The following is a 23,705-nucleotide window of genomic DNA, read 5'->3' as shown; positions in this document are numbered from 1 at the left end:
ATTCTTCAATGCACTTTTCATTCTCTCCCTTTTTTCCCCCTCTCTCCATCTTCACTTTCCTTTTTTCTGTTTCAGGGAACAGACACCTAACTCCCCAATTTCAGCCCAAACAGGCACTTGTTGTGATACTTGTTTACCACACATGTATCGAGGCTGCCTTGAGGTGGGGCATCTCCATGCATTAGGGTTTCATGCCAGAGTTGGTCTGTGGATCAGTCCTTGATGATTCTTATTTATCTGCCTTGACTCATATCTGATAGAGGAGAGCCTGTTTTCCTAAATAGACTAATATTTTCACCCTCTAGGAACTCTGTCAGGGAAATCTCAGGACATAAAGCCACTCATAAATTTTATCTGCAACCATTTTATCTTGGTGTAGAGTAAGCTAAACATGGACCCAGGAAGCAAGCTGAGCATCTGAGTGTTTTCAGTGTTTCCTCAAATTTGGCCCTAGTCTGGGCACAAGTTATAAGGAATAGACATGTGTGGAAGGCCAAAGGTAAAGCTGAAAGACTTTACAACTGTCTTTTTCTCACTCCTGGCCCCTCACACACAGATCGTTTCCACTGTTGACTCATGGGCTTGATACTCATGCAGATGTGGAAATTTCATATTCACAAATTGCAGGAAACCTTTACATTTCAAGGATTCAGTCCTTTAAAAAAATGAAGGTGGTAGAATAGAAAGAATGCCAGCCTAAAGGGCCTCATTTTTGAGCTAGTTCATTCCATTTCCTACCTGTGGAGAAGCCCCATGATAGACTGCATTTGTTTCTGTGGCTGTTGTAATAAATTACCACAAACTTGGTGTTTCAAAACAGCAGAAACGTCTTCTCATAAAGTTCTGAAGGACAGTAGTCCGAAGTCAGTGTCACTGGGCCCAAATCAAAGCGTTGGCAGGGCTGCACTCCCTCTGGAGTCTCTAAGGAAGGATCCATTCCTTGCCTCTTGCAGCTCCTGGGGGTTGCAGGCATTCCATGGCTTGCAGCTGCATCACTGCAATCTCTGCTTTCATGCTCACCTGACCTTCTCTTCTGTCTATGTCAAACTTCTCCTTCTTCCTCTTGTAAGTATACTAGTGATTGCATTTGGGGCCTTCCTAGATAATCCAATATGATTTTCTCATCTCACATTTGTTAACCTAATCGCCTCAGCAGAGATCCTTTTTCCACATGAAGTAACAATCACAGATTCTAGGGATTGAGACTTGATATCTTTGTGAGCTATGAGTCAGCCTCCTATACCATCTGAACCTCTCTGTCCTGTGAAATGGCAGAAAACATCCTCATACCACAGGGCTTTATAAGAGGTCAATAAAAGTGTCAAATAGAAGGGCCTTCAGCACAGTAGCCATCTACTTCACCCAGCTGACATGTCATCAGGGCCACATGGGGTTTTTGCGTTCCTGGGTCAGTCCGTGTTGAGCCCCTTTCTGTGCTGAGGCCCATCCCAAGTGTTGGACTCCCCGTGGGGAACCAGACCTCTGTCGAGGCAGAGCCTCCCCGCAATCCTGTAGATCAGGCCTTTGCCCAAGGACAGGCTTTCAGTCTTCACCGGATGACATTGCTCTGAGTGTAGCATTTCTACTGCATGAAAAATTAAAAAAAAAGAAAGAAAGAAATGGGAATGATTACTCTGTCTTCCTAGAGCTCTGTTGTCTGTGCTGAAGAAACTCTGGTGCCAGCTTCATCCTCCTTCAGTAGAGTCTCTTAGGACAAAGGCCCATTGGGGAGCCCTGTGAATAGTTGGCAGCAGCCCCATCTCGCAGGCCTCCTAGCGCAGGGTGCTGCTGCTGCAATGAATCAGTCTCTGCAGGGCACAGTTTGGCTTCATGTTAGATCCAGATGCAGTTACGGTAACTCCATGGCTTCAATCAGAACTGCCAGCTGCTCTTGTTAGATGCCCCGGCTTATAGCAACGACAATGGCAATGAAAGGACGACCAAGTCAGCAGTCTTCTCTCCTTCCCTCTCTTCCAACTTCTCTGCTTCCCACATTTTCTCACTAAAAATATGTAAATTTTATTGTTGAGAGTTTGAGTTTAATTGTACCCTTCCCCCAGTTATTATTTGTTTTATTCTCTCAGAAAATTTTTAAGTGTACAGTATTGTTACCTGTGCATGTTGTTGTACAGCAGATCCCTAGAGTGTTTTCATCTTTGATGACTGCAACTCTGTTCCCATTGAACAGCCAAGTCCCCCTTTCCCCTGTTCCCCGTTCCTCCAGCCCCTGGCAGCTACCACTCTACTTTCTGCTTCTATGACTTTGATGACTCCCAGTTACAATCTTTGATACCATCTTAGGTGCTTAATATGAAATAGATGGACGAGGCTGGGCACAGTGGCTCATGCCTGTAATCTCAGCACTTTGGGAGGCCGAGGCAGGTGGATCACTTGAGGTCCGGAGTTTGAGACCAGCCTGGCCAACATGGTGAAACCCTGTCTCTACTAAAAATACAAAAAATTAGCTGGGTGTGGTGGTGGGCACCTGTAATCCCAGCTACTGAGGAGGCTGAGGCAGGAGAATCACTTGAACCCGGGAGGAAGAAGTTTCAGTGAGCTGAGATCACGCCATTGCACTCCAGCCTCGGTGACAGAGTGAGACTCTGTCTCAAAAAAAAAAAAAAAAAAAAGTCAGTGATATAATCTTGTGAATGAATCTTTGTGAAACCTTGGGAACCCATGTCTATTTTGTATTGCCTGTGAACATCCTTTCACTGGGATAGATTTCTCTCTCTCCCTCTCTTTCTGATTGTTATGTACCTTGAGTGTGTGCTTCCTTGCATTAACGCCTTTGTCTGAACTCTGGGGAACTCTTCTGTGGTCTGGAAAACTCCTCCTGCATCCTGAAACTTTTCCATGACTAGCTTCATTCTCTTTCACTGAGATAGAACCAGTCATTTCTGCCCCCAGGTTTCTTTTCTGTTTGTTTGTTTATATATTTATTGATTTTTAGAATTGGGGTCTCACTCTGTTGCCCAGGCTGGAGTGCAGTCGTGTGATCATAGCTCACTGCAGCCTTGAGCTCCTGGGTCAAGTGATCCTCCCACCTCAGACTCCTGAGTAGCTAGGACTACAGGTGCACACCACCACACTAGGCTAATTTTCTTTTTAAATTTTTTGGTAGAGATGGGGTCTTGCTATGTTACCCAGGCTGGTTTTAAACTCCTGGCCTCAAGTGATCCTCCTGCTTTGGCCTCCCAAAGCACTAGGATCACAGGTGTGAGCCAGCGTGCCTGGCCCCCAGCTCTCTTGAAGATCTTCTCTAGCTACTGCCCTGTGCTGTGGGAGGAGGGCTTAGTGGGTGGCCCTGTGGCTCCCCCAGTCACCTGTGGAGCATCTGCAACCACTGCTGCTTTATACTTTCCTTCCTGTGAAATCTACACTGTCCATTGATGCCTGGCCTCAGCACCCTGGTTGCCATCAACTGTGGTCTCAGTAGGGATTGTGGCCCATGAACTGCAGTCCTTCGTGCACTCCCCATTCTCTGTCATTCCAACTTGTACTCTGATAGCTTGTCAGATGGCCTGGATTTGGTTGCCTATCAGGTAGCCTCATCTTTGACCTTGGCCTTTGGATGCACAGTGTCTCCAAGACCTGCAGAGTCTGCGAGCTAGTTCTCAGTGCACCCTGTCTCCACTCCTCCCTGGCCTCTCGTGCCTGTTGAACCAGCTCTTTGACTCTTGGATGGACTCTTTCCCTGCTAAGTCTCTTGCCACTTGTACTGTTCTTCAGCCCTGCCTTTAGACTGACTTCCTCCCTCCACTTAGCTCCTACCTGGTCCATGCTCAATGATTACAGAGATGCTGTCCTTACGATTCTAAAGGTCCTTGTTTCCTTATCCATCAGCTATACTCATTTCTTTACTTTTTAATAATAAAACAAACAAGCCAATGCCCATCCTATGCCATCATCTGCTTTCTCCACTCTTGGCTCCAGGATTGTTAGAGAATTGTCAAATGACAAGCTGAGTTGATGCTTTCCAACTTTCCAACTTTCCAACTTTAGTTGATTGAAAGCTTACTATTGCTCACAGTCCCCTGCATTCTTTTGAGTTCTCCATTTGTTTTTATATGCCACCTTCCTCCAACAAGTTTGAAGAAGCTTATTTGGAACATAAGCACGAAACTGTTCAAAAAAGGTCTAGAAGAGGAGCAAGAGTATCACCTGGTAACCATCGATTGATCAACAGATTTATCCACATGCTTACTGGCAGCCAAGGCAAAAAGGGAAACCACATCAATTGCACAATTCTAATTATTTAAAAAAATGAAGCAAGCAATTTTGAGAAACTTATTTTTGGAAGTAAAGGTTAAGAAGGATTTATCCCATAGATCTTGATAGGGGATATTGAAAAACATAAGGGACAACACATTTGGCTTTTTGTTAGATGGAAAATGCAGAAGCTTCCTCATGATCATTTCTTACATTGAGCTGCATTAAAGCTGGTAGCTGGGAGTATAATATCAAGATGTAGTCAAATAAAGACGTTCATTGGAAAATTAAAGCAAATTAGATCTAGGTGTGCATATGTATATATATATATGTGTGTGTGTGTGTATGTATTTTATGTTTTATATTGATTTCATTTGCACCTAGATAAAAGTCAAAACATCTAAAGAATGAATAGATAAAAATCTCCTTTTTTCAAATAACAGTTGTCTCAGTTCTCCTTTTGTCAGCACCATGTCAAGACTCACCTTAAATGCCAGTTCTATTATTGGCGCTTTTTGAGCAGCTGCATTTTCTCTCTTCCCTGAACTCACATGGTGTGTGCCTTCCTCTTGTGTAGTTAGTTCCTACACCACCTATCTTGGTTCGTATTTACTTGGGTGCATATTTTGTCTGCCCCAGGGGATAATGAAGTCCCTGAGGCAGGGTCCATGTGTTATAGAGTGTCCTGCCTCCCATGGTACCCACCCAAGTGTCTTACATGTAGTAGGATCTCAATAAATATATGTGGATGAATTGCCTGAATTAGCCATGGTGCCTGCAGTATACACTGTATGACTTGATAGTGTCCTGAGTGTTAAAGATCTGAGCATTCCACTTTAAATAGCTTGGACTAGTTCTGAGTTGAGAAATATTTCAGGAGAAAAATACCTCTGTTAAGTTTCACATTTTGCTTCTCCCTGTTGCAGGTGCACAGTTGTGGAGAAGCCTCAGTGAAAGGTAGGGAACTTTCTTTCCGTGTTGTGCTTAATGGAGGGAGGGTGAGGGAGGGGACTGAGCCACCAAGATGTAGCTCTGAAATAGAATTTTAGTGACGGGAATCTAAATCCAAGAGTAATTTACCAGAGTGGGAAAATGAAGAAAAATACCATCAAATGGAGGCCAAGGATAAAGTTGGGACTCATTCTAGGAAGCGGTGTGTATCTTGCTATGATACTGGGCAACATGAATTTGTGAGAATCATAATGTGTGAGGATTTGGAAGGGAGGGGAGGGAGGCATTTTCTTTTGGGATTTCCTTTCAGACTCATTTCTGGGATGTGAACAAAACTGCTGTATTGGGAGAACAGGGCTGCATGCACTCAGTTGGAGAAGGCTGCTGGAATGTTCCCGAGGGTTAGCCATGCTGTCAGTTCAGAGGACTGTGGGGTGGGGGAGACACAGAGATGGGGTGAGAGGCTGTGAGGTGTGAGGGTGCAGGAGATGCTGACCACCACTGGGCTCCTTGCCCAGCCAGAGGCAAACCTCAGCTCTCTTTTTATGGAAAGTCCTCCATTCTATGGTAAAGGGGCTATTTCCAAATGGACAAGGAAAGGGCTGGTGCAGTTGATTGAGGGGACCATAGTGCGCTCCACCAACTGGGTGTATGAGAGGTGGGAAAATGAGGGGAGATGGGGATTAATATTGCAGTAAAATGAATTTTTGTAGGAATTGATTTTTTAAATTTCTCCCTTAAAATATATTTGTATTACTTAAAAAGGATGGCTGAGGAGCCTGACTTGTATCTAAGTGGACATCACAAAATGAATTGTGCAAAAGGAGGACAAAATAATGCCATGAAAAATCTTATTAAAAATCACCCTGTATTTTATATAATGCACCTTTGGAAGCTGTGCTTATGCAAATAAGGTTTCAGCTGGGAAGGTTAATTTTATGATCTGTTTACAACTGCTTGCTTGTTCCTTCATTTCAAATCCCAAATTTTCATGGGCAGAATGCAGACTTGCCAAGAGACTCAGGAGAGAGGGTGACATTGGATATAAGAAGAGAAACGTGATCCCTGGTGCTTCTCGTGGAGGTGGGGGGCAGCCTGGGAGGGATGGGCTGGTCCCAGGGAGGAGCTGGCATAGGCTCTGGTAGGCATTTGTCTTGCCCTGTGCTCCGATCTGTGTGCTGCGCATAGGCAGGTTAAGATTCTCTTTCTATTTTATAGAAACTTGCTTGTGGGAATGTCAAGATAAAGAGAACCTTAAATTACTCTTTTGAGATAGGGAAACAGCCATGTGTTTGGAATGGATTAAAATGTGTTTTGGGTTTTGCTGTCTATCTGCTTCATGCTCCAAGTGCTTTTTCTACATTGTCGTCTTTTAGGGAAATCATTTAAATAAAAAACTGTAAGAGAACGTCTCAGCTGGAAATAGGATCTGCTTTATGCAGTAGAATGTTGGAAATCAGTAAAAGACATCTATGAAGACAAGGAATTTCATACATAGTTTGTTCAGTATGAGTTTTTAGAATTATTTTAAATTGCAATTATGCACAGGCAATAATTTTCTTTACTGATAGAGTTTTATCAGTAGTAAAGAAGAGGATAAAGAAGAGAGTGAAAAGCAAACTGAGAATTTAAAATCTGATTCCTAAGCAGAAAATACATTTCTGACCCAGCAGTTGTATAAATACAGTTATATAAATAGAACAGACAAGAAATACTGCTTAAGTTTTAGATTTCTTTTAAAAATGAATAACAAAAAAGTTTGTATTCATATAATAAATTAATTTGTGTAATTGGAAACAGAAATTTAAGGTATATTGTCAGTGGATATGATGACATAATTTCTACAGTCATAAAATATGTACAGTGACTCACTTAAGAAAGTTTCCTCTTTTCTTTTCCAGTATTTTAATTAACCCAACAAGTAAGGTTTAAAATACATGGAAAAGAAAAGATTTATATTTTTAGGCCTTATTGATAGAAATAAAGATTAATTTTCAAAAAACTTTTCAATAAAAAAAATTTCTATCTGGTGATATAAATACATTTTACCCACATAGGTCATCTTCTAAGACCAAATCTTCCTAAATTAATTGGTTAATTTAGGAATTAACAATATGATAAGGGATAGGAACTGGGATAGGGTGAGCATGGCTCTCAGTTTTGTTTGCCAGCTCCATGTATGTTAAAGACATTTACAGGCCGGGCACGGTGGCTTACGTTTGTAATCCCAGAAATTTGGGAGGCCAAGGTGGGCAGATTGCTTGAGTCCAGGAGTTTGAGACCAGCCTGGGCAATGGTAGTGAGACCCTGACTCTACAAAAAAATACAAAAATTAGCAGGGCATGGTGGTATATGCATGTAAATCGAGCTACTTGGGAGGCTGAGGTGGGAGAATCTCTTGAACCAAGGAGGCAGAGGTTGCAGTGAGCGGAGATCATGCCACTGCGCTCCAGCCTGGGCAACAGAGCGAGACCTTGTCTTAAAAAATAACATAAATTAAAGACATTTATTTTGTTCCTACAGAAGTGTGTAGGCTCTGAGGAGTGATTCCTGCTAACTAAAGCTCTAAGACAAAGATTTGTCAGTATGAGTGAGAGGGATCTAGCTCTGCTAGGGAATTAAACTGTTCAGTGGGTTTGAATCTTGTATTAGTTGGTTCTGTCACACAGGCGTTATTTTTAAAAACAGCTTTAGATTTACCGAAAATTGAGAAGACAGTACAGACTTTCCATACACTCCCCTACTCCTGGAAACAGTCCCCCCCCATCCCGCCATTAATAGCATCCTACCTTGTTGTGGTACATTTGTTACAATTAATGAAGCAATAGCTAATTTATTCTTATTAACTAAAGTCCATGCTTTATTCCGATTTCCTTAGTTCTTACCTAATGTCACTTTTGTGTTTCAGGATCCCATCTGGGATCCCACATTGCATTTATTTGTCATGTCCCTTTAAGCTCCTCTTAGCTGTTCCAGTTTTTGAGACTTCCTTTGTTTTGGCTGATATGGGCAGTTTTGAGGCGTACTAGTCATTGATGCCTCCTCTTGAAATTTGTCTGATGCTTTTCTCATGATTAGATTGAGGGTATGTGTTTTTGGGAGAAAAATCTCAGAGGTAAAGTGTGATTTTCATCATCCTATCAAGGGTACAAGCCATCAATATGTGTTATGACTGAAGTAGTGTTTGTCAGGTTTCTCTAAGTTGGTTCTCTTAAGCAGGAGAATCTATTGGGGAAACCGAATTAAGATCTGAAGGCTGTTGATGAGAACAGAGCCAGGGATTTGGATGTTTGCTGAAGATGGAACCCTTAAGGTACACAGGCCCTAGGCATGTGCCCACCTCAGGGCTGGCAGAGCCCGTGTCCTAGTCCTGCCTGCCACAGATATCCTGGGCTGCCTTGGGTAAGTGTCTTAAGCTTTCTATGTTTCTTTTTCTTGTTTTTGAGACAGAGTGTCACTCTTGTTGCCCAGGCTGGAGTGCAATGGCGTGATCTCAGCTCACTGCAACCTCCACCTCCTGGGTTCAAGCCATTCTCCTGCCTCAGCCTCCCGAGTAGCTGGGATTACAGGCATGTGCCACCACGCCTGGCTAATTTTGTATTTTTAGTAGAGATGGGGTTTCTCCATGTTGGTCAGGCTGATCTTGAACTCCCGACCTCAGATAATCTGTCCGCCTCGGCCTCCCAAAGTGCTGGGATTATAGGCATGAGCCACCGCGCCCGGCCGGAAGTACCATTTATAGGAAGGGTCTTATTCATTCTAGAATTGGCTAGGTGTATATCCAGGTACAACTAAGTTTCATCCTGGTCCCAACCCTGCAGCTCATGGTCCTGCCAACTTCACTTCTCTTTTGGCCTCAGGTTTTCATCTGCTTAGTGGGAGGTACAACTGAATTGTTGCAAGTACCCCCTACAGCCTGAGAAGTGTATGATGGTGCAATGTGAGGGATTTATGTGTCCCTTTCATATTGCTGTCTTTTTACGCCAAGTTACACCAAAGGGATACTTTCCTCTGTGTATCCACTGCAGTTTCCAATGTGTAACGGTATTTACCACGTTGGAGATGTGAAATTCAATATTTATTCCTTGAATTTCTTTGATGATTTGATTTGTTGTCTGCAGTGATTCTTAGCATCTGGCACTAAATAGTGCTTATATTTTTAACACTAAAAAATTAAAAAACACTTTATTTCAAGAACAAAATACAGTGACTGATAAGTAGATCTTTGAAGGCAGAGAGAGGTGCTCTTTTGCTCATGTGAGCCATGTGGGATTAGGGTTTTTTCACCTCCACGTTCACAAGTGCTGAGCTCAGAAACTTCCCCCTCACATGGCAGGAGCTAGAAATCACCTCCAACTGCCCTTTGGCTGCACAATTGAGATTCTGAGGTCAGTCAGCAAGGCTTAATTTTTCCTCTTTCTGCATTGGGCTAGATCTCAGGATAAGCCAAGCTTTCTTTCCATGGCGTTTCAGGACCTTTAAGAAGCATTCCTAGCATTAATTTCACTGTTAAAAAAAAGTGGATCAAATAGTGGGCCATTCACCACTCACGGTGCCATTGTTAAGCTTTTACATTGAGAAGTAACTTCTCCTTTCCTTCCCTATAATCCTAATGGCTCGTTATGTAGTTCACAAACTATCATTTACTCTTTGGGAAAAATTGCTTTTGTCAACTACACTAAGCTTAAAGTATTTCCTTCAAAATTTAGCATGAAGTTGGTAGTAGATATGTACACTTATGCAGGTGTGGTTTTTCTGGATGTTTAAAGAGTATTCATAAAGTTCACAAATGTTACACTGAATGTAATGTTAAACCCAGAGTCTAATTTCTGATGGCCTCATCAACAATCAACATTAGATAATTTTAATCATATGCCATTCACATGTCAATATTTGTACCTGGAAAATTCCTTTGTGAAAATGTGGTTCTTAGTGGGTATGTTCTGAGAAGGACCCATGCTTGACCTATTTCTTTAATAAACACTAACTCTACAATCTGTGAACAGGATTTACATAGAGCTGTCTGCCAACAGAACCAAACTGACATCTTTATGGTTCATTCCTAGCACTGAATTGAAACCTGATCCATAGTATTATAATAGCTTTTCCTTTCTGCATGAAACTGTAGCATTTGATTGAATAAAGTCCTCTTAACGAATGAGAAAGTATGCATGTGACCTTTTCTGTATGCACAGCATCATTTAAAAACATAAAATTGTTTTCAATTTGGCCAGGTTTTTCCAAGTATGTATAAATTAGAAAGAAATAACTTTACATACAACAAATAATTCAAAATTTCTTTAATAGTTGGTACATTATAACTCAGATTAACAAGTTATTCTCATCATGAATCTTGTTTTATTGTTTGGTGCCAATTTAAAGCAATTTTTTCCTTGGCATCTAAAGCTTGAAACTTGAAAATTATGGTTGAGAGCTATGGGATTTTCTGATAGATATTCCAGGAATCCAGACGCCCCTAGCAGCGTGCTCTCTGCAGGAAGCGAATGGGGCTTCCCAAGCTTGCAGCTAGGCCATTTCATCTGATGGCCTTACCTTGAGCTGATTCTTGAGAGGCAGAGCACAGATTCAACAGTCAGTCTTTCTAGAGCCAGCAGGGATTAGCAAAGGGAGTCGTGAGGTTTTTTTGCCTCTAGCTTGGTCAGATTGTGGGCGTCCTCAGCCTGTCTGTCTCTCAAACTCTCCGGAGAAGCAGTTGTGTGGCCCTGATTCTTGCAGTGAAATGCTCTTTTGTTTTGTGGGCTTCCAGAAAATGGCCAGTGAAAATGCTGTAGCTGGTTGTATGCTTTCAAGCGGGCGGAGGGGTTGGAGGTGGGAAGGTGAAAGGATTCAAGAATCTTTGGTTGTAAAACCCAAGTCCTTGGTGTTCACCCAGCTTATAGGCCCATAACAGATTGGAGCACTTAAATCAGAGATGCCTAACACATTAAATCCTTGAGCACAACATTATGTCACTCTTAAAAGTAGAAAGTCATCTAGTGTTTGCTAAATTGTCTCCTCTGAGGAATAGAACTTAGTGAGAAAAATGTATTTTGTATATTTATGACTCATATCTTTATTTATATCAAACTTGCCTGGATTAGCCACAGATTGGCTGATCTGAATTCCCAAATAAAAAGCATTAAATGTTTGCCTGATAGCTTAAGAGGTTTAATCGTGCTCCATGTTAAGTGTAACAGTAATTCTGACATTCACGTGTCGTTACTACTAGACTTCACAGTTTGAATTTGTTCTAATGTGTCTTAAAGTCACCTTGTAACTTGCACTTTATAATCTTGTACCTGGACCTTGTAACTTGTACAGTAAGACTTGAACCTTGTTAATAAGGCATCATATTTGAAAGCTGTATTTTTTAGTTTTGTGTCCAGTCACAACTATAGACAGAGAGCCACATCTTCATGAGTTTTAAAAGAAAATCTTGCTGTGAAGGATACATTGTTGACTTAGTCTGTTTTGTGTTGCGGTAACAGATTGTCTGAGACTGGGCAATGTATAAAGGAAAGAAATTCATTGCTTATAGTTCTGAAGGCTGAGAAGTCCAAGGTCAAGGGGCCTGCATCTTTGAGGGCCTTCTTGATATGTCATCCCATGGTGAAGGTGGAAGGGCAGGAGAACTCGAGAGAGCAAGAAAGGGCCAAATTCGCTTTGTTGTTGTTTGTTTTATTTTTTTAAAAGACAGAATCTTGCTCTGTCACTCAGGCTGGAGTGCAGTGGTGCAATCATAGTTCACTGCAGCCTCAAACTCCTGGGCTCAGGCAGTTTTCCTGCCTCAGTTCCCTCAGTAGCTGAGACTACAGCCATGCACCGTCATGCTCAGCTCAAACTCACTTTTATTTTTTTCATTAGTTTTTTTTTTCTTATTTCTTTAAAACATTTTCTTTCTTTCTTTTTTTTTATTTTGTTTTTTCCCAAACTCACTTTTATAACAAGCCCACTGTCATGGTAACTAACCCACTCCTGCTATAAAAACATTAATCCATTCATGAAGGCAGAGCCACCATGTCTTAATCACATCTTAATATCACATGATGGTAATTAAATTTCAACATGAGTTTTGCAGGGGACGTTCAAACCATAGCAATTAGATTAAATTAAAAAAGTATCCCTCAAAAGAATCACTTAAATTCAGAATATGCTGGACATACGCATCATACGTCAGCATATCTGTGCTTGGGTAAATCTTTGGCTGAAGAGGCCTAGGCGAGCCTGGGAACTAAGCACAGTTTTAAAGTCTGTACCCTGCCAAAATCAAAACCCGAATGGGCCTTTTATTCCCTTTTTCAAAAATGATAATTGAGCACAATTCTGCAGTCATATATTGCACAATGGAGAGTCAAAGCCCTTTTCTTCCTCTCGCAGAAGAAAGAACAGATCCATTCATTGACTGACAGCAAGCTCTTAGCCAGAGCTGCTTGGATTTGGTCTAAAAATTTCTCCAAGTTCTACATGCAGTTTCCAATCTGTGGTTAATTTTTTAAAGTTGTGCTTTGAAAATTAGATCCACTGAAGACAAGTGTGAAACAAGAGACTAGAAGTAGGTTTTAAAGCTGTTTTGGAAAAAAAGGATATGGAGAACTGTAGTTATTATTTCTTACCATCAGTGGTGTACCTACGTAAAAAATTATGAGTTTTAGAAAAAGTCTCATGCTGAACATTTAAGGGCCACTCTTTTCTCTCGAGTCCATCTAACTCAAGTAAGTACATGCCTAGAATGTAAGTTCAAGAGAAGAGCCTTCTAGGAAATTGACATGGATCTTCAGGACAGCAACAGATATATTTCTCTTTTTTTTTTTTTTTTTTTTGAGACGGAGTCTTGCTCTGTTGCCCAGGCTGGAGTGCAGTGGCACAATCTCGGCTCACTGCAAGCCCCGCCTCACGGGTTCACGCCATTCTCCTGCCTCAGCCTCCCGAGTAGCTGGGACTACAGGCACCCGCCACCACGCCCGGCTAATTTTTTGTATTTTTAGTAGAGACGAGGTTTCACTGCGTTAGCCAGGATGATCTCGATCTCCTGACCTTGTGATCCGCCGGCCTCGGCCTCCCAAAGTGCTGGGATTACAGGCGTGAGCCACCATGCCCGGCCGGATATATTTCTTGAGACGTTAAAATGATGGCCGGGTGCAGTGGCTCATGCCTGTAATGCCAGCACTATGGGAGGCCGAGGCGGGCAGATCACCTGAGATCAGGAGTTCAAGACCAGCCTAGGCAACATGGTGAAACCCTGTCTCTACTAAACACACAAAAATTAGCTGGGCGTTGTGGCGGGTGCCTATATTCCCAGCTACTTGGGAGGCTGAGGCAGGAGAATCAGTTGAACCCAGGAGGCAGAGGTTGCAGTAAGCCAAGATGGTGCCACTGTACTCCAGCCTGGGTGACAGAGTGAGGCTCCATCTCAAAAAAAATAAAATGAAACAAGAGGTGCATATCATATCCTAGTTGCTCCGTTGATGAGGGTGATACATTTTCAGACCCGTTCCTGATTGAATATTCCTTTCACAAGCAACATGTTCTCCTTAAATTCAGATTTGTCAAGTCAAAACATAGAAAACTAGGGGATCCAGGATTTTGTGGGTCTGGCAGCAGTGGACATTAGGTAACATATAAATGACTTAATACTCAAAACTCCCTAAGCAAAAGGTACTCAATGTTATATTTTCTTATAATTTTTGTTATTTAGGATCATTTTTGACATTCCTTGAAGTTAATGTAATTTTATGATAATCTGAACATGAATTCAATCACCCATTTTTCATTATTTTGGGGCTACTTCATCCTTGCTTGGTGGCTCACGCCTGTAATCCCAGCACTTTGGGAGGCTGAGGCAGGAGGATCACAAGGTCAAGAGATCGAGACCATCCTGGCTAACACAGTGAAACCCTGTCTCTACTAAAAATACAAAAAAAAAATTAGACAGGCACAGTGGCGGATGCCTGTAGTCCCAGCTACTCGGGAGGCTGGGGCAGGAGAATGGCGTGAACCCGGGAGGCGGAGCTTGCAGTGAGCCAAGATCATGCCCCTGCACTCCAGCCTGGGCGACAGAGCAAGACTGTCTCAACAACAAAATTGTTTCCCGTGGCAGTGCCTTGGGCCTACACAGCTGCTTGATAACAAATGAAAGGTAAAACTCTGATAGTTTTATCAGTGTTTTCAGATTCTCATAACCCCAAGTTTATTGGGTTTGATTAGTTAGCAGATCGTGAGTTATTATGGATTTGAAATGTGTAAAGTTCATTTATAAATATGTAAAATAACTAGGCTAGAATAATTGTTACCAAATAGTGTGCTTGCTTCAATGAATTTAAATTATAGGAGAAAAAATGATTAGTAGTTAACATTTCTCTTAACTCATCCTGTGCTGTGTTGCAGTTATATGAATATAAATTAAGATTTTGCAGGTGGTTAGGAATCTATTTTATTTATTATTTATTTATTTATAGTCCCCAAACATTGTTACTTGTAGTCATATTTGCCTAGTAGCATTTATAAAATAACTTTAATTTTTCCCCTAATTGTAAAAATAATACAGTGCTAATTTAGGAAATCAAAAATAAAGGAAACTACACAGAAGAATACCCAAATCACTTAGAGACCCATCACCTACAAATTAAACTCACCTTCCAATTTTTAGTTTATTTTCTTGTAGTCTTTCTGTAGAATTACATATGTGTTTGTTCATTCGTCCATCCTTTTAACAGATATTTATTGAGTTACCTTTATTGCCAGACCATCTTCTCAGCATTTGTGAAAGGAAAAAAGTGTAAAAACAGGCCAGGTGTGGTGGCTCACGCTTGTATCCCCAGCACTTTGGGAGGCTGAGGCAAGCAGATTGCCTGAGCTCAGGAGTTTGAGACCAGCCTGGCCAACATGGTGAAACCCCGTCTCTACTAAAATACAAAATTGTAGCTGGGTGTGGTGGTACGCGCCTATAGTCCCAGGTACTTGGGAGGCTGAGGCAGGAGAATTGCTTTAGGCCGGGGGATGGAGCTTGCAGTGAGCCAAGATTGCACCACTGCACCCCAGCCTGGGTCACAGAGTGAGACTCTGTCTCAAAAATAAAAATAAATAAATAAATAAATAGACCACCCTGTCCTTGTAGAGTTTATATTCTAATGAGTGAGTCAGAAAATCATTACTGCAATATATAATGTTAGATGGTGAAATGGGTTTAGTGGCAACTAAAGCAGGAGAGGGAGTAGGAGTGGTGAGGGGCCAGGGAGAGTCCAGTTTGTAATATGGCACTCAGGAAAGATGTTACTGAAGATTTTTGAGCAAGAACTTGAAGGAGGTGAGGTTGCAGATTGCGTCTGTATGAAGAGCTTCTAGGCGGCAGGAACAGGGAGTGCAAAGGCCCTGAGGCCGGGGCTTGTGTGAGGTGACCGTTGTGTTATACCAGTAAGTTTTGTTTTATTTTGTTATTGGTGGTATGTAGCCATAGTGACTGGGATCAGTGGAATATTATGTAGCCAGTAAAGATCATGTTGTAGAAGAATATATAGGGACACAAAAGATCATCCTTTATTGTTAATTTTGTGTCGAAAATTGTAGATTTAAAGTAAGTGCAGTGAGGTATATGCGCAGTACATCACAATTGTGTGTTGGTACATAAATGTAGTTATTTCAGGGTGAGGGGAATATAAGTGTTTTTTATTCTTTTGATTTTGTTCACCCTTATTCCATTCTTTTTTCCTATAATGAACATTATTTTATCAAGAGGGGAAACCAAAGACATTCAATGAAAAAGAGCATGTGCCCGCAGGCAGGGTGAATGTGGGGAGGTGACGCCCAGCACTCCGCAGGCAGCAGCACCCGGCATTTAGTTCACCCGAGTGCCCAGGGCTCCGGCTCCCAAGCTGCTGTGGAGAGGCAGGCGCTGGTTACAGGAGAGAGACTGGCACGGCCCAGTCATAGGAATCCAAGGTCAGGGACAAAGTCCAGAGAAACAAGCGAGGCCCAACAGGGAGGTTCCAGCCTCGGAAATGTCAGCATCATTCCAGGTGGGGAGCCCAGCTAGGTCGAGTGTCTTTTGACACAAAGTCTCACAGGATTGGGGTGAAGAAAAATGATTTATTTCCAAGGTCAGGTGAGATCAGAGTTCTTAAATTCTTGCTTTCTGAGGCTCAGAGGCAAGCTCAAAGGTTGAGCCTCCAGGTACAAGTGACAGGGTTGAATGCATATTCTGGTGACTTAGGTGTAAACCCAAAAGTGTTACAAGATTTGGAAACTCTTTGTATCATCCAGAATAAGATTTAAATCTTATCCTTGTAGTCCGAACTGTAGTCTTTGGACAACAAGAGGGAATCTGAGAGAATATCGTGTTCTCCTTCAACAACCTATTCCTGGGTTCTGTTGGTGGGCAGGTCTGTCTGTCTGTTGGCCTACATATATGTTCCTTAGGTACACGTTAGTGATCATATTGAATATACTGAATATTTGTAATATATATGTAAGTTGTAAAACGTAATAAAATGAATATACATGAACCTATCATCCAATCAGGACTGATACAGTTGCTCCCCCGCCCACCCCATCCTGCTGCCTGCCAGAAGCAAGCATTGTCCTGAAGTTTGCACTCCTCATTCATTTGCTTTTCAAAAAAAACACCTGCTTATATTTAAATGAAATATGAATATTCATGCATTTAAACAAAATCTAAATATATTTAAACAAAATCTAATCTAAATATTTATATATTTAAACAAGGTATAAATGTTTATATATTCGAACTATAAATATTTATATATTTAAACAAAATATAAGCATGTATATATTTAAACCAAGTATGAATATTTATATATTTAAATCACATATATGTATCCCTAAATAAAGTTCTTGTTTTTGAGGTGTATCAAAATGGTACCATATTTATGTGCTCTTCTAGGACTAGTGTTTTTTTTTTTTTACACATTTTTTAAAAAGATCAGTTGTGTTGCTGTGTATAGCTGTAGTTCATTTTTTGTGGCTGTACAATATTCCATCATGTGGACTATATCACAACTTATTTATCTGCTCTTTTTGCACTGACTTTGGATTTTTTTTTTCCATAGTGTCCACTGTTTCTGTTTCTGAGTTTACTATATGGCAATACAAATGGTCATTTAAAGGAAAAAGGTAAATGCCTAATGCTTAAAGTGAACAGTTCCCAAAGCCAGAATGCTGTATATTTGAAAGGTTGTGTAAAATTTATGCCAATACAAGGGCTGTGACACCTAGCATGGAAATACTCTTGCGAGTTCTTGGGAGGTTTTTTTTGAGTCTTTAGTCTGTACATGCTCAGCCCTGTTCTAGGACTGGCTGCCACTAGAGGGGGTGTGAGCGATGGGACATCTGTTTCAGAGAAGCTAAGAATAGTTTGGCTACTGCAGAAACCCAGCTGTGTGGCTCCCAAGTGTGATTAGTACCTGCACATTTCAGCAGGGCAAAAACATTAATATTGTTCTAGTTACAAGAAGAAAGTCAAATGAAAGGTTACTTCTATACCTGTACCTGTGTGCACAGGTATGCATGGATACTCATATATTTTAGAGTAGTAGGGGGAGTGAAAAAAATTAACAGGGACTAAGAGAAGTGATTGAAGGATGGATCGAAGGAGAATACGACAGAGAAAGTGTGGGTGGGCAGGAAATTCACAAATGAATGACATGAATCAATGACAAATGGTTGTGCCTTTTAGTTGACAAACAAGCTAAGCATCTGTGAGGTCTCTAAGAACTAAATGGTACTTTGAGTTCATGACCCTTTTACTGTTTGTTTCTATCCACTGTCTTATATAAAATCTTTTGAATGTTGTTTATCGTGTGCTCTCCAAAGTCTTTCCTTCCCTCCTTGCTCTTTGACTTAGTCTTTTGACTTAGTATTTTCCTTTTCTTGAGGACTCCAGATCATCTTGAATTGTGAATCCTAGAAAATAGCTTAATTTGCAAGTGATTGTGTGGAAAGAGAGGGGGTATTAGTGAGTTATTGGCTCCCAGGCATAAATTAACCTGTTAAATATTGAGGCAAAGGTTCCTGCTTGTTAGAAGAGTGTACAAGAGCAGTGGCTGCTAAAGAACGTCTTCCACACCATTGTGTGTTTGGGGCAGGCTGAATAATCCCATCTCCACCAAAGAAGTCCATACCGTAACTCAGAACCTGTGAATACATGACCTCAGATGGCAGGAGGGACTTTGCAGATGGGATCAAGGATCTTGAGATGGGTGGATGATCCTGGAGTATCCAGGCGGCCCCATGTCATTACAAAGGTTCTTTTAGGAAGAGGCAGGTCAAAGAGAGACAATGCGAGGCTGCAGGCTGTGACTATGGAGCAAGGGACCACGAGTCAAGGAAAACAGGTGGCCTCTAGAAGCTGGAAGAAGCCAGGAGACACCATCTCCCCCAGAGCCTCTGAAAGGAATGCATCCCAGCTGACCCAGATTAGAGTCTGGCCACCAGAACTGCAAGATGATGAATTTTTGTGGTTTTCAGACACTAAATTTGTAATTTATTACAACAGGAATAAGAAACTAATCTAGTATTTCTTATGATGTGAAAGAACCAGCTTTGATTTGGAAGTGTAGAGGGCAGTTTTTCCAACTCATGTCTCCATCTATGAAAGGATTGAAGTTTGACCCTGATTTGTGGGAGAGCTTATCCTGAAATAAGGAGGGCTAGAATGAAATGGGATGGTAACATTTTTGGGAGGGAGCCAAGAATGGGCCTGGGAGAATGTCCTCACTGGGCAAGTAGAAATAAGAGGGTTTGATGAAAAATGAACCAACACGGCCAAGGTAGTCAAGAAGAGTCATGAAGATGCCATGCCTGGAAGCCAGGGACAAAGAGTGTTTTAAGGAGGCAGCATTAACTGGGTTCTAAGAGCACTAGGGAAAGTCACTGGATTGTATAAAAATGTTTTTGGAGGCCTTTATAAACAGTTCTCCATGTTTTTTGTTTATGTGTGTGGAGGAGGAGAGGAAGGAGCTTTTTATGAGTAAAAAACCAAATTCAAGGGCCTGAGGATGAGATGAGGGCTGAGAAAGTGGAGGTAGGTAGTGTGAATCACAGATTGGAAAATATTGCTGGTAAATGAATAGAGAAAAATGAAACAGTGACTGGGAAAAGGAGTAGCATGGCTTTTGTTGTTATTTTTAAAAATTGTGATAAAATGCATATAACATAAAATGTACCCTGAGTGACATTTTGTACATTCACAAGGTGGTGCAACCATCACCACTGTCTAGTTCCAGAACATTTCCATCACCCCAAAAGGAAACCTGTAACCATTAAGCAGTCAATTCCCATATCCTCCTCCCTCCCACTCCTGACAGCCATTGCTTCCCCCTCTATGGATTTGCCCTATTCTGGATATTTCATGTAAATGGAATCATGCAACATGTGAATTAGCATAATATATTCAAGGTTGATTCATGTTATAGCTCTTATCAGCACTCCATTCCTTTCCATGGCTGAATACTATTCCATCATTTGGATAGACCACATTTTGCTTTGTCATCAGTTGATGGACATTCAGGTTGTTCCCGCCTTTTGATTATTCTGAGTAGGGAGCAGCTTGGTTTTATTTTGTTTGGTTTTGTTTTCAAAATAGAGAGAGCTGACCCTGTAGGTGAAGGGGAGGAAGCATGCAGCGGGGCTGGATGATTTTTGTCCTTCTGCATGCAGCCTGGCAGCTTGCAGGAGAGTCTGATCTGCCACAAGGGGGCAGAGTTATGTCTGCGGGACTGGTGGACTGGCAGATGATGGGCGTGGCTCATCATCCATAAATCTCTATTGGAAAATTGACGATAGCATTAAGTAACTGCAAATGCTTGGAATGGCAGCTGGGGAAGTTGAATTCTAGGCACCATCAGTACCTCCAGCAGTGAGAGCATTGCTTCTAAGGGAGGAACCCAAGAATGTGCCCTTTATTTGACATTTAAATCATATTTCCTTTAACGCTTTTTTTTTTTTTTTAAATTTTAAAGAGGAGGGACTATGCAGAAGGAAGGAAGTCGACATTATTATTTAGAGGTATTTGGTAAAAAGAGGAAAAGATACATGGTGTAGTATCCTCACTGGGGTGTCATGGTGTAGTACCCTCACTGGGGTGTATTGCATTATTACTCACGTGCTGTTTATTAGTTCTGTTGAAGGCTATTCTTACTTGTGCCTGTTTTTAATACCTGAACAACTGGGAGAGAGGACTTATAATCCTGCAGTCATTTGGCTGTATTCTTGGTGAGTATTTTTAAACTATAACATTCAGAGCCATCTCATGTCACTTTAAAGCCCGAGCAGTACTTTCACTATTTACTTCTCTTGGACTACAGACCTCGATTTTGCATCATATTTTCACCAACACAGAAAATACATGTTCTAGATTGTTTTTGATGTTTTCCTTATCTTGGGGGGGTCAGTTATTACAATCTTTATTAAAATGAGTGATATTTTCAATCATGACTCAGGAGTCATCTGCTGTGGAACGAAAACTGAATTCCATAGCTTATTAAGCTGGACATCCTCAAGTCAGAACTGCTGTTTATGTTGAATAAATTGCACATTTAAATACTTTTTTCCCCTGAGGCTAAGTTTGGATGAAATAATCTTGCTTCCAAGGGATTTTAATGGATGTATCATGCTTGGAATATATAATGAAGACTCAGTAATTGAGAGAATGTCTAAATGGAACAGAAACTTGTATTTTTAAATTGAGAAATGGGTCTGAAATTGATCTAGGGGGTCAAAGTAGGACTATCCCAAGTTTTTATTAAACAAGAATAGAAAAGCCCACCCTTCTCCACAGTTTTACTTATATTACCATATGAGCAGTTCAATAAATACATAGATGATTGAGATGGACCATTTCTACTTCCCTAGTGGAAATAATGGGGGAAGTGATCCCGGTTTGAGGAGTTTGTTTGTGCTCTCTGTGTAGAGCACTTAGAAAGTTAGCTACACATTGCTTATAAATTTGTCTTGTTCTTTGATCAAGGCATGACAGTCTTCCAACAGTGAAGGAATACACAGCTTGTAATAAATGAATTTCCTCAAGCTGGTTAGAATATGGGATCGATAATTTTATCAGTATCAGAAAGGTAGCTAAATTCAAGAGAAAGCTTTTCCTCTAAATACTGCCAACTGATTTCTGGAATAGAAAAAAAGCTCTTCTCTGGTAAGCAAGTGATTTTGAGAAATAGGGTGAGGCCAGTGAGAAGATGATGAGGCTGCTTGGACAGGGTTTTCAGCTCTGCTACTGTGTCAGTGACACTGCTGCTACCCACCACCTAGATTTTGCATGGCCTCTTGGCCTGGGATTCTCTTGATTTTAGTCTGCTCAGGCAGCCATAACAGAATACCATAGATTGGGTGACTTAAATAACAGGTATTTATTTCTCACAGTTCTGCTAAGCAGTCCTGATCATCCTCCCCTCACCACCCTGGTGTCTGATTGATTATGGCTCCTCATTTATGTTATAGAAGGAGAGAATCCAGACAAAATAGTAAGGTGTATCTGTGTAAAATGTTTTCAGTCAAGAAGGTTATAACACAGTATTCTCAAGATCCTTTACATTTTTCTTAATCAGCTGTTCATGGGAAACCAAACAGAAACCAGATTAATAATGAATACATTATGACTTCCTCATTTGTTGTACTTTTCTTTTTATTGCATAAGGACTGAGTATGGCCAGGTATGGCTAGGTCACAGCAAACAAGCATAAAATCTCAGTGTCATACAATGCACATTTATTTCTTGCTTATGTTTCTGTGGATCAACTGGGGTTCAGCTGGTTTAGGCTGGACTTGGCTTTAAGATTTGGGTTGCATCCAGGCTTACTCCACAGTCTTTCAGCCTCATTGGACCAAAGGCTACTTAAAGTGTGTTATTCTCATGGACAAAGGCAGGAGGGGCATAAGAGCACAAACCCAGTAACTCAGGCACATTTCACGCCTCCGCCTGCTGATAACCAGGAGGCCTAAGCAAGTTACATGGCCAAGTCCAAAGCTAAGAAGGGAAAAATACCTTTGGCCACACAAGGCCATGGTGAGAGTATGGACGTATAACACTACTATAAGAGAGTAAAGAAATGACTCTTTTTTTTTTTTTTTTTTTTTTTGAGATGGAGTCTTGCTGTTGCCCAGGCTAGAGTGCAGTGGCGCGATTTCGGCTCACTGCAGGCTCCGCCCCACGGGGTTCACGCCATTCTTCTGCCTCAGCCTCCCAAGTAGCTGGGACTACAGGCACCCCGCCACCTTGCCCGGATAATTTTTTGTATTTTTAATAGAGACGGGGTTTCACCGTGTTAGCCAGGATGGTCTCGATCTCCTGACCTCGTGATCCGCCCACCTTGGCCTCCCAAAGTGCTGGGATTGCAGGCGTGAGCCACCGCGCCCGGCCTATGACTCTAATAATTTAATCTGATATTAATTTTTTACATTATTAGGTAGGAATTCTTTATTTCATAGAGTTGTGTGCTTTTATTTTGTATTTAGTGTCTTTCAGGGCTCTTGAGAATAGTTTTTGATGTGTAGATATATATATTTATGTACTTACAGGATATAAGCTTATAAGTCCAATCTCCCCATTTATTTTTAAAGTTGGCTACTTTAAATACTTTTTTCTAACCCTTGGTGTTTTGTTGGTGTTGCTTGAATGTTTTTTTACCATAATTATTAATTTTATCCAGCATTATTTTCAAAGAATTTACTCAATACCTGATTATTTCTCCCTCTTTCAAAACCAGAACAGTTTTACCCACTAATAACATCAGATTATAAAATTGTTGACAGATTTGACATTAAAATGGTGTATGTGTGCGTGTTCACATATTCAGAGCTAAAGGGGTCTGTAAAACCTGCTGTTACATGACTGAACACATTGTGTACTTTTATAGAAGGGCCTCATTGTACACATTGAAAGGGGAACTTGGAAGCATCAGATATATTCTTTGGCAAAATCTCACACCTGTTTCTGCAGCCTAAATCAATGCTACTGAAACATAAGTTATTTATTTTTGGGTCATAAATTAAATTCCCATTGTTGCTAATACTCATGGTTTTCAACAAAAGTTAAGAGCGCCAACAGTTCCAGGTTCTGTGGGAAGATAGTTGAAAGGGAGTGTGGAATGTACCAAAGATTTTATTTTTATTTGGAAGAAACCAAATACCCCTGTTTTCAGTTCAGGAGTTTATTAGTCATCTATGTTTTCCCCGGATAAAATAGCTCTTATCTTGGGCCTGACTCTGAAATTCTTCCCTTGAATTTCTTGTGATATTTGTAATGGTATGAAACACTTTGGTTGTGAGTAGAGAAAGGAGGTGACACTTTCCACAGTCACCCTGTCGGTCTCTGACAAAGCTGCTGTTTTAGATTCCTGCTTAAACTTTGGGGCCACCTTCCCTGTAGGTGTCTTGAGCTGTAGACTTCCACCATTTATTAAATACCTGCTCTGCAGAAGGCAGACCCTGCTGGACCTGTAGAACAGTCCCTCGCATTGCGTCAAGATCTTGTTGTATTTCTGTTGATGTCAGAACATGGAGAAAAGGTCTCTGATACC

At 41.2% G+C, this 23,705-nt stretch overlaps 1 protein-coding gene across 2 annotated transcripts in view; it reads left to right on the top strand.

Annotated features, from left to right (window-relative positions):
- RETREG1 (reticulophagy regulator 1) overlaps nucleotides 1–23,705 on the top strand; it is a 144,063-nt gene that overhangs the window by 46,114 nt on the left and 74,244 nt on the right. For both annotated transcript variants that reach the window (XR_009210644.1, XM_032135295.2), the window contains exon 3: nucleotides 5,139–5,169. Coding sequence is in view for 1 of the 2 variants with exons in the window: in XM_032135295.2 (XP_031991186.1) it covers nucleotides 5,139–5,169 (31 nt within the window). In the remaining variant the exon portion in view is untranslated. The remainder of the gene's footprint in view (nucleotides 1–5,138; nucleotides 5,170–23,705) is intronic.

Source organism: Hylobates moloch, unplaced genomic scaffold, assembly GCF_009828535.3.
Source record: "Hylobates moloch isolate HMO894 unplaced genomic scaffold, HMol_V3 SCAFFOLD_17, whole genome shotgun sequence".
Taxonomy (NCBI): Eukaryota; Metazoa; Chordata; class Mammalia; order Primates; family Hylobatidae; genus Hylobates; species Hylobates moloch.
The sequence above is the reverse complement of the archived record's forward strand: the minus strand, read 5'-3'. Positions and strand labels throughout refer to the sequence as shown.